This window comes from Exophiala spinifera (genome assembly GCF_000836115.1).
Source record: "Exophiala spinifera strain CBS 89968 unplaced genomic scaffold supercont1.3, whole genome shotgun sequence".
In the NCBI taxonomy this organism is placed as follows: Eukaryota; Fungi; Ascomycota; class Eurotiomycetes; order Chaetothyriales; family Herpotrichiellaceae; genus Exophiala; species Exophiala spinifera.
In genome coordinates this window covers 142287-157691 of record NW_015622515.1, presented here as the reverse complement: position 1 = coordinate 157691, position 15405 = coordinate 142287, and the positions used below count along the sequence as shown (strand labels likewise).

The 15405-nt window shown below is 53.4% G+C and overlaps 5 protein-coding genes across 5 annotated transcripts; 2 read left to right on the top strand and 3 right to left on the bottom strand.

Moving 5' to 3' along the window:
- Positions 1–711: 711 nt before the first annotated feature.
- Positions 712–7680, bottom strand: PV08_03780 (uncharacterized protein; the record flags this gene model as incomplete). The annotated part of the gene is made up of 1 exon (XM_016378131.1): positions 712–7680. One exon carries the CDS (start codon positions 7678–7680, stop codon positions 712–714), a length of 6969 nt encoding a protein of 2322 aa, XP_016236808.1.
- A 519-nt stretch (positions 7681–8199) lies between these two features.
- PV08_03779 (uncharacterized protein) lies at positions 8200–9351 on the top strand (the record flags this gene model as incomplete). The annotated part of the gene is made up of 3 exons (XM_016378130.1): positions 8200–8219; positions 8270–8698; positions 8754–9351. The coding sequence occupies 3 exons, from the start codon at positions 8200–8202 to the stop codon at positions 9349–9351; spliced, it is 1047 nt and encodes a 348-aa protein (XP_016236807.1).
- Positions 9352–9868: 517 nt separating this feature from the next.
- On the bottom strand, positions 9869–10183 carry PV08_03778 (uncharacterized protein; the record flags this gene model as incomplete). The annotated part of the gene is made up of 1 exon (XM_016378129.1): positions 9869–10183. One exon carries the CDS (start codon positions 10181–10183, stop codon positions 9869–9871), a length of 315 nt encoding a protein of 104 aa, XP_016236806.1.
- A 942-nt stretch (positions 10184–11125) lies between these two features.
- On the top strand, positions 11126–12520 carry PV08_03777 (4-aminobutyrate transaminase; the record flags this gene model as incomplete). The annotated part of the gene is made up of 2 exons (XM_016378128.1): positions 11126–11353; positions 11447–12520. 2 exons carry the CDS (start codon positions 11126–11128, stop codon positions 12518–12520), a joined length of 1302 nt encoding a protein of 433 aa, XP_016236805.1.
- A 688-nt stretch (positions 12521–13208) lies between these two features.
- PV08_03776 (uncharacterized protein) lies at positions 13209–14524 on the bottom strand (the record flags this gene model as incomplete). The annotated part of the gene is made up of 3 exons (XM_016378127.1): positions 13209–13377; positions 13494–13995; positions 14074–14524. 3 exons carry the CDS (start codon positions 14522–14524, stop codon positions 13209–13211), a joined length of 1122 nt encoding a protein of 373 aa, XP_016236804.1.
- Between the last annotated feature and the right edge of the window lie 881 nt (positions 14525–15405).

Genomic DNA, 15405 nt, shown 5'->3' with positions numbered 1-15405 from the left:
CGTGGTCGGTCTGCGCTTCATACTGGCATCGGGCGCGGAAGGACTGGTACGGGGTTGAGTGCTGACAGCGACCTCGGGATGCTCTGGTGTTTTCTAAAGGAAGAGCGAGGTGCACAGATATCACTATGCAGCAAAACGATGTAGGTGGCCTCAGCCTAAAGCCCCAAGATGACAGTCGGATGGGCAGTTGTGTGAAATCATCCCAACTCCGAACACGTATGAAGTGTCCAGTCGTAATTTCCCCAAGAAAATAAAATGAACTGTCAGACGAAAATATACATCTAGCGGGACCGTGTTAGCGCACGAACAGGTGGTGCGCTTATCCATATTGGGCTATAACAAAAGGAAAAGGCTCGTCAGACCTCGATAAAAATAGTGTACCGGCAGTAAGGAGACAACTACCTTTTGATCTGCCATTCGTGTGAGGGTAGGACAAGGGCATGGTGAAAGCTTGGGACTATCTGGAACTATCCAGCACAAGTCATCAAGATGAGAAGACCTTGCTTCAGTAAACTGATGGTTAGGTACACAGCTCATGCGTCTGATAACAAGGTCTTTGAACTCTTCTGTCATTTTCATTTGTAGCAGATAATAACACACTCTGGAACGCAAATCTCCAGATAAAACTAGTGGCCGTGATCTTGCCGGCCATTGCCATAGTACATCATCAGTTGCAGTGTCCAATCGTGAGAAGAACGCGTCGTCGAACTCTCAAGGTCCTCTCCTGGGACGTTTGGTTTCGCTGGCAATTCTAGCACCTCCTCTGCCGCCCATGCCCGGTCCAGGTCCTCCACCGTAAGGTGCCCCATCGTCGTTTCTGCCGTGCTTCCTCGACATCTGCTCGTCTCGCGGTGGTCCTGATCTTGAATAGCCTCCTCTCCTATCGCCACTTTCTGGCGGATATTGATCCCTTCGGCTCGATCGTTCGTCTTTCCTTGGCGGGTCTCCGCCACCATGTTTATCGTCACGTCCATCTCTACTCTCCCTGTCACTGCGACGTTCTCGCTCTTCCCGCCCGTCATCATGTCGGCTGGAATGTCGAGATGATCTTCTATCCGACCCGCGTTCATCGGAGAGCTCAGCTCTTCGATCTTTCCCGCTTTCATGCCGTGAAGATGATGTCCGAGCACCGACAGGAACATCATTGGGGTTCTGTGTGGGAAATAGGTCCTTCTGTGCCGGGTAGCCATTTGAACTAGGATTGTAGTTTGCTGGAGGGCCGCCCGGCGGCGGCGGCGGAGGGGGCGGTGGTGGCGCCATTCCGGAAGCAGGGCCGAAAGAGTCTCCGGATTGTCTTGTAGAACCGCCCCTTCCACGAATTGATGTCCCGGCTTGGGCCAGCGTGTTGTTGACGGCAGCAAGTGGATGCCGATTGTTTCGTCCAGACCTTCCGCCCATGTCCGCATTGTGAGGACCAGATGCCGGGCCTCTCGATGATGGTGAAGGTCCTGAGGGAGCACCGGGGGGTGCGTTGCCTCGGGGTCCCGAAGGTGGTTGGCTCTGGTGAGGAGACGGGGGAGGCTGGGCAGCTCGTGAAGATTCTGTCGTTGCTGACGCCTCGATTTGATTCAATCGAGAAGGATGAACGCCAATTGCTTCAGCCGGCGCGCCGGGTGAGGGGGCAGTTTCATTGTACGAGCTTGAGCGCCCGTGCCGGCGTGAAGGCCCTGTCGGTGTTGGTCTCTCGGTGCTAGCGCCTGTGGGAACGTGCGTATTAACAGAAGTGGTTCTCATTGACGTACCAGCTCCTGGTGCTGGCCTGCCACGAGGCCCGGAAGGAACTTCAGCCTCCTGTTGTGTGTCAGAACCACGAGAGCTCATCGGTCGTTGGGAGGGAGACTCTCGCTCGAGTCGGCCATGCTGCATGTCGATCGGTGGACCTTGTCTAGAATCCCGTTTGAAACTGCTATGCCCACTGCTACGTGCTCCCGGTCCAAAAGAAGAAGGATCGGTGGCCGGGGACGAAGCGTACGGTGGCTGACGTGGTGGTGGGGGCTCAGGTCGACTGTTAGGAGGGAGTCTCTCGTCTCCGTCACGACGAGAATACGACCTCCGATCTTCTTCTCGACGAGGAGAAGTGGGCCGCGAGGATCTCGACGATCTCTCGGGTCCCGGTCCCCGTGTACCTGAGGTCGAGCGCTGGTCGGAATTGCCATCGATCAGGGCAGCGCGGGCAGGGTTGATGGCAGGTTGTGCCGCCGGAGTGCTAGGTGCTTCTTTTGAAGTTAGCTGATCCGGGTCCCGTTTCGGCAGGTTTTGGGAAGTCGTAGCGGGCGGCTCGGATGATGTTAGCGGTCGTGATCTTGGTGTTGACTCGCGGTCTCGACCATCTCTATTGCGATCAGCCATGGGTGGAGGTCGAGTTGAGGGGCGATCTCGCTCCGACTGTGTGCTGCGGTCATAGGGTTTACCTCTGTCAGAATCTCGCGAATATCCACGGTCATCACGGTTGACATGCGGTGGGACGTCGGGCCGTTCGTACCTTCGCGAGTGTCGATCAAGATCTTCCGCAGCTGATTCATGGCTTCGGTAACTAGGCCGCGTGTCTCGGCTGTGATTGCTTCGAGCCTCGAAAGGTGGTCTATGCGGTTCAGCCTGAACTCTCGCCGACATACGTGGACTTTCCCTGTTACCGGACCGAGGGTCTGGGAAGTCTGGCCGATTGGGCAAGCCTGTTGGCTGAGCTCGAGGAGGAGGTGGAGGTGATACGCGACGAGGAAGATTTTGAGTACGACTCGTCTCAGGGCGGCTGGCTCTTGCATCTGGCTTTGCTGTTGAGCTAATCTCGGATGTTTGTCTCGTGGGCGTGGAAGAGCCGTTCGTCGTTGCCAACCGTGAGGCTGGCCTGGACGCAGGGCGAGAAGATTCTGCTGATGCTGGGTGCTTTTGTGGTTTTACTTCCTTTTTCTCAATGGACGGCTTCTCTTCCTTCTTCGCAGGGACGTCTGTCATAGTAGTGTCCTTGAGTTCACCGTCCTCGTCTCGCTTGCTTTGTGCAGCCTCCGGATCTCTGGTACTTTCGGATTTTGTCTGAGAAGCAGTCTGAGTGGTCTCGCCAACGGTTTCTGAGCCGTGTCGGAACGCTTGCGGGTCGCTCCAGACCTTTTCCCTCCTGTGTAGAGCTCCGAGCAAAGCCTGGGAGGAGACTTTAAGGTCTTCCTTGTCTGAATCGCGAAGCTTATCGACAGCCTTCTGTAATCCCGTTCCGTGGAAATTCACAGCAGGGTAGACTGCTGAAATTGTACGAAGTATCGAGATTGCATTTCGAACGTGCATGTACTCTGGCGACCCCAGACACTTCTGCAGCGCGGCATAGAGGTTGCCATGCCATTTGTAAAGCACCCTTCGAAAGCTCTCAAAGTCCAATAGAGACACAACTTTTCCTGCTTCGACTTTCATGGCAAAACCGGGCAGGTTCTTCTTGCTTCCCCAGGCCTCTCTCTCGTACGTCGCTTTGGTGGTATGCCACCGAGAAAGATCTTTCAAAACCTCGTTGAGAAATCTGCCCAGATTATCGGCCTCCTTGGATGTGCACATGAATATCAGAGACACGAGTCGTGGCGTTCTGAAAATTAAGTCATAGAAGCCAAGCGTTCTAAAGTTTGGTGTTCCAACGCCATGAAGAAACTTGACGAATTTGAAGCAGAAGTAGGCGTCCAGGGCCGAAGAGAGAAGACGAGGAAGGAAACAGTATTCCATCAAAGACGTGTTGAGCTGTTTGTCCATTCTAGCCTTCCCAGAGAACCATTGATCTTTTTCGCGTTGCAATCGAGCCTTACTTTCTGCAAAGGCCTTGAGGTGTTGTTTGTTCTCTGCAAGCAGCTTGTCAACTAGATCTGTGATTTCCTTCTTTGCGAGTTCTTTTTTCTTAGACCCAGACATGCTTACGTCTGAGCGGTCTGCCGAGATAGCAGCGATTTTCTTGTGCTGACGTGACAACTCGTCCTCGTACGATTTACCTGGAATGGTGATGTCGTACAAAGACAGCTGCCAGAAGGTAGCATAGAAGCCGGTGCCTATGGTTTCGACTACTTCGTTCGGAAGCGAGGGCTCAATAGCCTGCATAAGGTCTCGCATGACAGGATGCCAGCAATTTTCTGCAGTGATATCCGAAGGACCTGCGGTCTTTCCACTTGGTTCTAGCTCAAGGATAGGCCCCGAGGCATCGCCATCAGGAGGCGAATCGTTAGCGGCCGTATCAGTCTCGATCGCCTCGCCGTCTTCTTCAGAACCGCCGTTGATCTGGTCGGACATCTCAACGTCACCATTGATCGGTCTGTCTGGAAGATCTTCCAAGCGATGGTACTTTGCATTCTCTCTGTCATGCTCGACAATTTGTCTGGAAATGGATGGCCGACTGATCCAAAATGCAATCTCGGGCCGGATCTCATATTCGATCAGTAGACTCACCACATCTGGTACGGTTGATTGGAAGTCTTCGGCGGAGAGATTGGTGCGTAGCAAATCGAGGTATTGGACCATAACTCGATGCACCTCGTCATAAGTATTGCCGATGGCCTTGAGTGGTACGTCGCCCTGCTCAAAAACACAAGCCTGGCGTTGTTGAGCCATAGCAATCAAGAACTTGGCTCCCAAGCCAGTGTCCTGGAGTGATTTCATCAATCGCTCCGAAGTTTTCTTGGAATCGTGCCGGCGATCGAGTAATTGAAGGATAGTCTGCGACTGGAGTAAGGGGCCACCCCCCATGGCTTGTAACTGGGCGTCATTGTAGCTGGTGTCGGGGGCAATTCCACCCATGGCGAGAACGATCTGTTCTAACATTTTGAGGTCTGTAGTGTTTCCATGTTCGAGTTGTTCCATGACATATTGCAAGATCGGTCCCGGTCTCATCATGCCGTATCGCTTGTAGATCTTGCCCGCGAACTGGGCCAAAGCCGACAGCCAGCGGCTGGTAAACATACCCCCTTCTTGCGTACGGCTTCTTCCTGCTTTCGCCATAGAACTCACGATAGCCCAAGTTAGAACATCATAGCCAAGGTCCGTGAAATAGCGTGCACCCTCGACAAATACTTCGGCAATGCTGTCATAGACTTCGATCTGAGTAAGCGCAGTAGTGATGACGATATGGGGGTTGGCGAAGGCGATTTTGGCTAATGATCGAGCCATTGGCCGAACATTCGTGTTGGAGATACGCTTAAGTATATCTTTGGTTTCCGCTCTCGCCTGGTCAAAAGCTGATTTGATATCGGGATTGCGCGAGGTTCTTCCGGACAACCACTCCAGATACATCAAGTATCGAACACTGACTGGGAAGTTGCTAATCAATTCGAAGACCTCGTTGACAACACCGGCGTTGGATTTCGTCAAGCTCAATGACGGCAACAAGATGCGTTTGCTCAAGTCCAGCCACCGAGAACGATTTTGCTCTGTTCGATCGGTCTGTAGACTATGTTTGCCTATGCGGGCAAACTTTAGCAGGAGACCTGGGTCCTGACCAATTTTTACCCCAACAAGAGGCAACAGGGTATCGCAGAGGGTGAATACATCGTCAACGGTTCTGCAGACTGGGATATTGTCATTCCATTCGTCCCAGTAAAAACGATAGTCAGTCCCATCGGCACTGTCGTTACGGTCAAGAAGGGCCCAACGTAGCACCTTTCGGTCTGGACTGTCAACGATCTTCACTTGCCCTTTTTGTAAGCCAGGGACATCAGTTTCGTAGCTAGGCTTTCTTTCAGATAGCGAAAGGCGATCTTGCAAAGGCTGCGTTGCGTTGTAGACGTGGCTCAAAGAATGATGTAGAATGCGGTGGACGTATTCGGCGAGGTCGGGGAATAGTTCCATCAGCCATGGGAAGCGACCTAATATGAACAAGGCCTCAGGGAGTGCTCCGATGGCGAGGAGACTTTTTAGTAACAGCACTTTCTGATCGGAAGGTTCGTTTGTGTCCTTGGTGCTAGGCTTCTCACTGTCGACTTCCTTGGAGGGCGTGCTGGAGCGGGTGCCCGAGTCTTTCAACCGTGCCGGCACAGGCAAAGTGTCGTCTACGAGTGCACCTGCTAGTAGTAGAGCGTTCCTAGCACCGGCGCCAGGTCTCGCTGCTCGTTCTCGCTCCGCCTTTTCCTTTGTCTTTTGTTGTTTCAACTCCTCCATGTCCTCGTCACTCCTCCATATATGAGGGTACAAGTCTCTCAACGATATGAAACCGATCTTGATGAGAAGGGCAGACAGATAAATCAGATTATCAGGAAGAACATCTGTTTCGTCACGTGCTGGTGACGACGAGTAAAATCGTAGCTTGAACCCGAGTAGCTGTGCTGCGTCACGATTGCCTGGTGGCGGTTGTACACCTGTCTCCCGTATCCACTGCGCAGCCAGGTCTTCTTCAGGAGCTGAAGCAGCCGACGAAATTTGCTCCGCAGTTGCCGCATTTCTGCCAAGAAGGTGATATGCTGGTAGGCCTTTTTCTCTGGCTAGGTTCCAGAAGGATTCATCACGGGTGCGAGCCTGAGTATCAACAACTTCTTTTTGCTCACCCGTAAGGTGCCAGTTAGGAGATGAGGGCAGTGCCCATAGAGGAAGACCGCTCAAGGCGTTATGGTTCCTCTGGACTGTCGTGGATCGCGGCCACCAAGGACTAGCCCTCAGAAACTTGACGAAAAATCGAAACTGTTTGACGAGAACTGCACCGAAGACGTCAAGGACAACGTCAAGACTTCTCCCTACGTCGAGATCGAACGCGCCAATCATTGCCTTGACCTTCTCAACCGTTTCTTCGACAACGTCGCTAGTGGGAGGCTCGTTTCCGCTCGTGGTGAACAGTTCGGTCATAAGCTTTGCGAAACCTTCTGACTCCTCGCGCAGTAAGTTGAAGTTTGCTTGGCGGTAGAGCAGATTTGTCTGCTTCCTGATATTCATCCGGCTGAAAGTGTTCCTAATCAGATCCAACTTTTCGAGCAGAGGAGCATCCAATTCGAGACGCAACAATTCGTCAGGGATTGCGGTACTGGCGATGAAGGCCGACAGTCGATCGGTCGGCAAGTTTACAGTGGCTTCAAAGATGATGGATACTGAGTCGAGAACGATGGTTTGCAGTGGCGTTGAGTCGGGGACTGTCTCGGTGCGCTTGTCTGAAATATCTGCACCGATCATTGCTTTGACAAGTCCGCCGGCGTCGAAAGGTTCCAAACGTCCATATACGACGGACAGACACAGCTCTTGAACAATTGCGGAGGTCTTAGTTGTGTCATTCTCGCGTATTGCGGCCAGACCCTGCTGTAGAACATTGTCTCTCCCACCAGTTTTCCATGAGCCACAAGCTTCGAGGGTGACAACTGTATAGTTGTAGGGAAGGGGCTCGGGGGGAGGGTCGGTGAAGGTAATACTGGGGGTAGGAGGGTTCTGCCGAGTAGCCACGGTACCATTCGTGGGAGCTGTCTCGCTGTTCACCGGAGGAGCCTCTACAGTCATGGCAGGGGACTGTTCGGAATGGGTGGCCGAACTAGGTGTATTGATCGCACCCCTTCCACCTCGACTAGATCTTCTTCCACCTCTACCACGTGGGTTGGTGTAGTCGCGATCATTGCCCGAAGACTGAAAATTGCCTTGTTGCGCTAGGTGAAGATTTCCCGGCCGATGCGGCGAAGGACGAGGGCTTTGCTGGTCGTCCGAGTATGAGCGGTCGCCTCTCTTACGCTTAGCTCCGCCGGGGGGAGGCATTGCTTGCTCTCTGCACGGACGGTCACCTCGGCGAGCCCTGCGCGAGTTTTGTTGTCAATTGTATCATCAGGCAGACGTCCTCCCTTCGGTCGCAGTCAATTGGAACCTTGGTCGAAAAACTTGAAACAGGGCCCTAGATATCCTAGATCTGCAGGACGACGGTGAGTCAGCCACGTAGAAGGCTCGGAGCAAGGTGCAGAAGGTCGAAGTGGTGATGGCACTCTTTGTCCAGGATCGCGCATTTGCATTCTGGAGAGGGCCAGAGTGCTGCTCAGAAAGTTAGCCGACGCGCACGTGACAAGGCTGCCTCGCTCCAACAAGGCTGCACATTGCATTACTAAGACGAGGAGGCAGTATACGTTTATGACATCATACTTGTGACGACCTGGACTTCGCAAACCATAAACTGCGAGACCAGGCCACCGGCACCTTCATCGTGCTGATATTCGAGGAAACTCAGATCATTAAACAAGGTTCATATCGTCTCTGGCACCCATTCTGCAAAGAACACACGCCACGATGCCACCAAAGGTTTTCCTGTACGTATATAATGATGTTGTAGGACGCTGACCTGATGTCTTGTGGCTAGGACCGGCACCACAGGTTACATCGGCGGTGATTTTCTTTACCTGGTCTCCGAACGACACCCGGACTGGGAGCTCACTTGCCTGGTGCGGAACAGTGACAAGGGAGCAAAAATCGCGACAGTCTATCCTAAGGTACGACTCGTCTACGGGGATCTTGATAAAGTCGACTTGATTGAGGAGGAAGCCGCCAACACAGACGTCGTCTATCACTTTGCCGATTGTGATCATGTACCGTCATCCCAAGCTATATCTCGAGGCCTTGCCCGGCGACAGCGTGACGGGGTTGGCTATTGGATTCACACATCCGGTACACTGATCCTCGGCTATGAAACAATAGTCAAAAAGGTGTTCGGCGAGCGTCTTGAGAAGGTCTTTGATGACTGGGAGAATGTCAATGAACTCACGTCCCAGCCGCATGAAGCACCCCACAGGTGAGATATGGAACTTCCCTCTTGGCTCGATTTTTTATCCTGATCATTTGACTAGAGACGTCGATGAAGTCGTGCTGGCTGCTGGTTCGGACAAGGTCAAGACCGCCATTGTTTGTCCCCCGACGATCATAGGTGCTGGGCGAGGTCCCGGCAATGCACGATCGAAGCAGCTCTACAGAACCACCGAGACATTTCTAAAGCACCAGCAGGCCTTCAAGGTTGGCAAAGGCGAGAACATATGGCACTATATCAATGTCCAAGATCTTTCCGACCTGTACCTCCTGCTCGGCGAAGCCGCCGTCAACGGAGGGCCTCCAGCTACATGGAACGACCAAGGGTATTACTTGGCGGAAAATGGGCCCTTTGTTTGGGGCGAAGTGTTGCAGGAGGTGGCCAAGATTGCGCATAAAGAAGGCCTCCTCCCAGATTCGACCCTCAAGAGCCTTTCGCCTGAAGACGCCGATAAGATCATGCCGTTCGCACCATACTCCGTGGGCACAAATTCTCGTGGCGTCTCACAACGAGGGAAGAAACTTCTAAATTGGACTCCTAAGATGCGCGACATACATGCAGAGGTAGCAACTGCCGTCGACGGCGAGGCTCATCTTCTAGGACTGAAGAAGAGTCATGCCGAGAAGGTTGTTCAAGGTTAGATTGCACGTGTATCCCAGTCAGGGATACAGCTGCCCATTCGGAGGCCTGGCAGACGAAGTCATGAGGATGTGATGACGAGAACCAAAAAGACTGAAACATCATGCCAAACCTGCGACTGTGAATACGATGGTTTTGGTGTCTGTGTCCATACTCGTACAGTCTCCGATATTCGTAACCTGAGACCCCTATAATCCCTTGTAGAGAGCCATATCTCTCTGTTGTTACTTATGGCTTCCGTCAGGAGTCTTAGGCAAGGCTGCTGAGGTAGTGAACAGCTTCAAGCAAGGGAGCAAAATTCAACGTAATTTATTCTTCTCAGCGATATCAATGGCATTATACCTACCTAAGTACCGAGTCCCGAAAGATAGAGACAAGCACTTGACCGACATATCTACTACCGTTCGTGTTCGCTCACCTTTGTCACGCACATTCCAGCAGCAACGCCGCCAACAGCACTAAACCGTTCTAGATAACAACACCCACCGGTGTATTTGAGGGAAGACATGCCTCTGGCATTTAACGAGGACCAGAAGGACCGGAAGAAGGGCCAGAGATAGCGTTTCGCCGCTGCATATATCTACCGTTGCGCGGACGGTCTAGGTGCCAGGCCTGACTTGCCAGTGCAGTAGCTGTAGCAGGTGTGCCAGCGGCGATTCGGTCGGCTTCTTCTCGAAGTCGACGCAACTCAGCAGTACGCGCTCTCTCAAGCTCTCGCTGTCGCTCTTCCTCTTGCTCTAGCTCTCGCTCACGTTCCGCTTCAGTGGAGTAGTAATCGTGACGCTCAGCATCGTGAGACCGACAAACCTTCGTGTCGCTGGTGACGGGAGCCATGGTTCAAGTTCAAGTATTGTTCGCTGTTGCTGTTTCGGGTAGAGTCGGTGCTGTTTGTTCGGCAATCCAGAAGCGAGGATGAGTAGAAGTGCCCTTTAACATGGTGACCGTTTTGGTTACAATGGATCTCAAATGGAGGTTTCTTTGTCATGAGAGATTGTTCTCGTCCCATTGTATACATTTCTTTGACGCCGAGCACACTGCTTTGTTCGATCGTGTCTGCCTTAGCTAACACCTTTGGTGATCAGGTGGCCTTGGAGCAGCTAGACAGCCTTGTGAAGGTGTATCTGACCTTCAAGCTCAGCCCCTGCAGCAAGATTCGGCTCAGCTCATTCGTTTGAAACCCAAATATTCGTGGCGATTCGATGTCGAACAAGTGGAGGTGCTGAGGACGTACCTACAGCACAGTGCAGTACCCAAGGTGGTTAGAAGTCGCGTGCGGGGAGCTGGCTGTAAATACCAGGTTGGTGCTAGTTAGCGGCGCCTTTAGCTGGCAACGGGGGGGATGCCATTTCCACTGCCTCACTAACTAGCCGTCACCTGTGGGCGCCGGTTTGGGATCCCGTTCAGGCGCTGTTGGCGCCCATGACTTGTACCACATACGGGCATCGCAGGTACCAAGCTTTACTTAGCACCCCCCATTTCAAGGGCTGCCACCCAATGGCAAGCCGCCTAATTGCTCCCTACGTAATCACCGGACATTTTTATATTCAATGTCGCAGACGAGACACGGACATTACCACCAACAGGCGGGCAAGTGTCAGCGACATGGTTATCAAATGTTTATCGAGTCGGAAGTTGACTTCAATCTTCATTTCCCTGCATCTTCGCATCCGTCTTCAAGGACCGCATCGCTACCGCGGCGTGACTCTTCCGGCCTTTGGTTTCTTTCAGCTACCTACGTACCAGGTGTAATTGTGGCCGCCCCGTAACAAAAACACAATGAGCCTCTCCAAGCTCGCAGAGTTCGGCACTCGACATGTGGCCAGAGGTATTGGACGACTGGCCACCGAGGTCATTGAGAGCGGCAGCGGGAGCTACGTGACCATGGCCAGCGGGCGCAAGATGCTCGATTTCACCTGTGGCATCGGTGTCGCCAATCTAGGTCACTGCCATCCCGCCGTCACGAAGGCCGCTCAGGCTCAGGTCGGCAAGATGGTCCACGCACAGGTAAATGACACTATCTATCCTGTCCCGAATGACATGTTCTGTGGCCTCCTGTAGCATTGAAAATTAACCATGGGGATGGTGGCGTGTAAATAGGTAAACATTGCTTTCCAACGGCCGTATCTCGAGCTTATCCAGTCGCTCATTCCGCTCATGCCACACAAATCCCTCGACACGTTCTTCTTCTGGAACTCCGGGTCAGAGGCTGTCGAGGCCGCCGTCAAACTCGCGAGACACGCGACCAAGAAACAAAACATCATCGTCATGCAGGGCTCGTACCACGGCCGGACGTTCGGCACCATGGCCATGACTCGGTCCAAGACGATCTACGGCGAAAACTACGCACCGCTGATGCCGGGAGTGTTTGCCACGCCGTTCCCCTACTGCGCTCAATGCTCCATCGCATCCCGCTGCGACGGCAAATACAGCGCCGAAAACTGCTGCATGGACCCCGTCGACCAACTGGAGCTGCTCCTCAAGCGTGAGACCGCGCCGTCAGACACGGCGGCCATCGTCATCGAGCCAGTGCTCGGTGAAGGCGGCTACGTGCCCGTGGTGCCCGAGTACCTGAAGCGAGTGCGCGAGATCTGCGACAAGAACAACATCCTGCTCGTGGTCGACGAGGTGCAATCTGGCTTCGGCCGGACCGGCAAGATGTTTGCCATCGAGCACTACGGCGTGCGGCCCGACATCCTCGTCATGGCCAAGGGCATCGCGAACGGGTTCCCCCTGTCCGGCATCGTGTCGAGAAAGGAGCTCATGGACACGCAGAAGCCCGGGTCCATGGGCGGCACGTACGCCGGCAACGCCGTGTCGTGCGCGGCCGGCATCGCCGTGGCCCAGGCTTTCAAGGACGAGAAGATCCTGGACAACGTCGCCGTCCGCGGTGAAGAGATGGTGGGCATGCTGCGGCAGGCCAAGGCAGACTTTCCGGACTTGGTCTACGACGTCCGAGGCCTGGGGTTGATGCTCGCGTGCGAATTCGTCGGCGGAAAGGGCTACGCCTCCAAGGTCCAGGCAAAGTGCATGGAGAAGGACCTGCTGATCCTGACCACGTCCATCTACGACACGCTACGCTTCATCCCCCCGCTCAACATCTCGAAGGAAGACATGGCGAAGGGGTTGAGCATCATCCGAGCTGCGATCGAAGAGGTTGCTGCTGAAGAGTAGAGGAGCCCCGAAGGGGGAATTGATTTTTGCAAGGAGCGCGAGCTCCGGAGTGGGAATGAGGGTGGGTAAGGCAAGCTATCGGGGTCAGAATACCGAACATGTTGCCTACCTACTCCGTACCTAAGTGGTCAACTTAGGTAAGGCGGGAAAAGCTGGACAGTGCGTTAGGTGGTATCTACCCATGTACTGTAACCAAACAACCGAGAGGGAGGCAGACAATAAGGGTGGAAGAGTTGGACACGAAAAACTACCTGCCTAGTAGGAGGTACGTGTGTACGTCGAGAAAGTCGGCTTAGGTACCCAGTGTACACGTATATTATCCCATTTGCCATTCTATGTACCCGTACATACAGTATCAGTATATTTTGGTTCTTTTGGACGCCTTCTGTACCTAGGCAGGCTGTGACCCCAACGCCCCCCTCGTCTATTGTGCCAACCAATTTCCTGAAAACATACCTCTATATGATATCGGATCCAGGAAACTATCTGCCCTTCCTACCTAGGTGTGACACTGTTGGACCAGTTCTTCGCACAAGGATAGTATTACTTGGATGTGCTCCCCCCTCTTCTATGTGCGAGTCCACGCGTATGAGCGCTCCTGTTTTTTAAGTGCATGTGTAACTAGAACAAAAGTCAGCGATCAGAGATTCCAAAGCACCATTATCCTCTCTCATCTCAGAAGTTTGACTTACCCTCCATCAACTCTCAGGTCGGCTCCAGTGACGTATCGACTGGCGTCACTCAACAGGTAGACCACGGCACCCTGCAAGTCCTCGGGAGATCCCATTTTGCCGACAGGAATGAGAGAGGTCCATTTCTGGTTGAGTTCCGGGTTATCGTCGAGGATTTTACGTGTGCTGTTAAGGTTATGCGAGGTCAGTTTTGCTTTTCCTTTTACTTGCTTACTTGCACCTTCAATTCGAATTCATGGAGGTGGAGCGCTCGTAACGAACAAAAAAAAGGAATAACTTACAGTGCGGTCAGCATGTAGCCGGGACTGATGCAGTTGACTCGGATGTGGGCGTGTGCCCATTCCACAGCCAGACTGGCGGCGAGATGGCGAACGGCGGCTTTGGCGGCGTTGTAGGGTGCTTGAGGTTGGGGGACGTTGACGATCGCGCCAGACATGCTACCGATCATGACAATGCTGCCGTGTGTGATGTTGCGCTGCATAAAGTGTCGAGCGACGCCGGTGGAGAAGAGGTAAGTGCCGTCAACATTGACCCCCCAAAGCTTCTTGATGCGGTCGTACGGGTACGTCTCGGCGGAGAAGTTCTCGGTGAACCCGGCAGAGGTAACGAGGTGGTCGATCTTGCCGTGCTTGTCGAGCACTTCGGCGAGACACTCGTCGACGCTGGTCGGGTCAGAGACGTCGCAGTAGTGGGCGGTGACCTTGGGCAAGACATCCGGGTTGTCGGGCGTCTCGCGGCGAAACATCTCGACGAGCTCGATGGCTTGCTTCTCGGCTTCCTCCTCTGCACAGACCCGTCCGTCAGCATCGAACTCTACATCAACCGCTCACGTGGCAACTCTTGCTGGGTGTTGTAACCTACTGTTCATGTCGACGATGGCAAGGTCTGCACCAGAGCTGACGAGGGCTTGACCCATGACGAGACCGAGACCTCTAGCACCACCGGTGACGACGGCCGTTCTGCCTTCCAGAGAGAAGGTGGGCAAGGTACGCACAAAGTGCACGCCGCCTCTGCCGCGCAGGGGTCGCTCTGGAGGCAAGTCTTTCTCATCGTCGGGATATTCTACCACAATCTCTCTGTCTGTTCGGGAAGCAGATCCTTCGTGAGGGCCAGCAGATTGGCCGACGGCTTCGGTGCTGGCTTTGTGGTAGGGATCGTTGGGGTCCCTGCGACGGGGAGTGTTTGAGATGAATTGTGGGTTGGTTGTGCTGATGGGGCGAAAGGACTGTCTCGTTGCCTTTGAGGAAGCCTTTGTGCGAAGAGCACCTTGAGTTGCGTTGCGCAGGAGGCGCAGGCCGGTGGAGGTATTCATCCTGCGGTTTGGATGTGGTACTTGTTTTGGGTGTCTTGTCAAGTCTCTTCCTCCTTTTTAACCCTAACAGGCCTTCAATGGACTACACCGTGAGAGTAGAAGTCGATCGTGTTTTGAGGGCAATGAGCTATGGGTTTGTTTCCCAACAACTTTTTGGTCCACAGAAATTTGGAAAATGGACGCGTCGAGGCCTTAGTCAGGACGGTCGGCGGATGTAACGAGGTCTCTCGGCTATGCAGGTACAAGAGACGTTCGAGGAGGCTGGCGGTGTCTGGAGAGGGCTTGGGAGAAAGAAACCGACGTTTGGGAGATGGGATTGCTTCACACCTTGCGAATGTTGCAAGTACAGCTTTCGAAAACGTACGGCACAGGATGGAATATTCACCAGCCCGAAAAAAAAACAACAGATGTGTTCAGAATGTTAGGAAGCGAGCGGACTGATGTCACTGAGGGGCATCGATTACTGGCTGCATCAGGGGCTCGCGGTTATACTGAGACCAGGCAAGACTGGGCAGCAATCTGAGTTCAGACTGGAGCAAGCGATGCAGAGCGGTGGAGAAGGGGTGCTATGGGCTTTTTGTAGTCGTACTGTAGCTGATTACAGAAAAAACTCAATGGGAGGTCGACGCACGAATATCATGAGCTGGATGGATGAAGTATGACACTTCACAAATTGGCTTAGTCGTACTAACTATTATGTGCCTCGATGGCAGCAAGAGCTCGAGTATGATTTCTCATAAACCACCTGCTGATGCTTTGGGATCAGCGATTTGCTCTCCTCTGAAGATTGACGCCGATGAGATGTTGCGGTGAAGAGCCAGTCACAATCTCAGCCACCGACGTTGATAATCGGCGGACCCTGAACAAGATGGCGTGGGGGG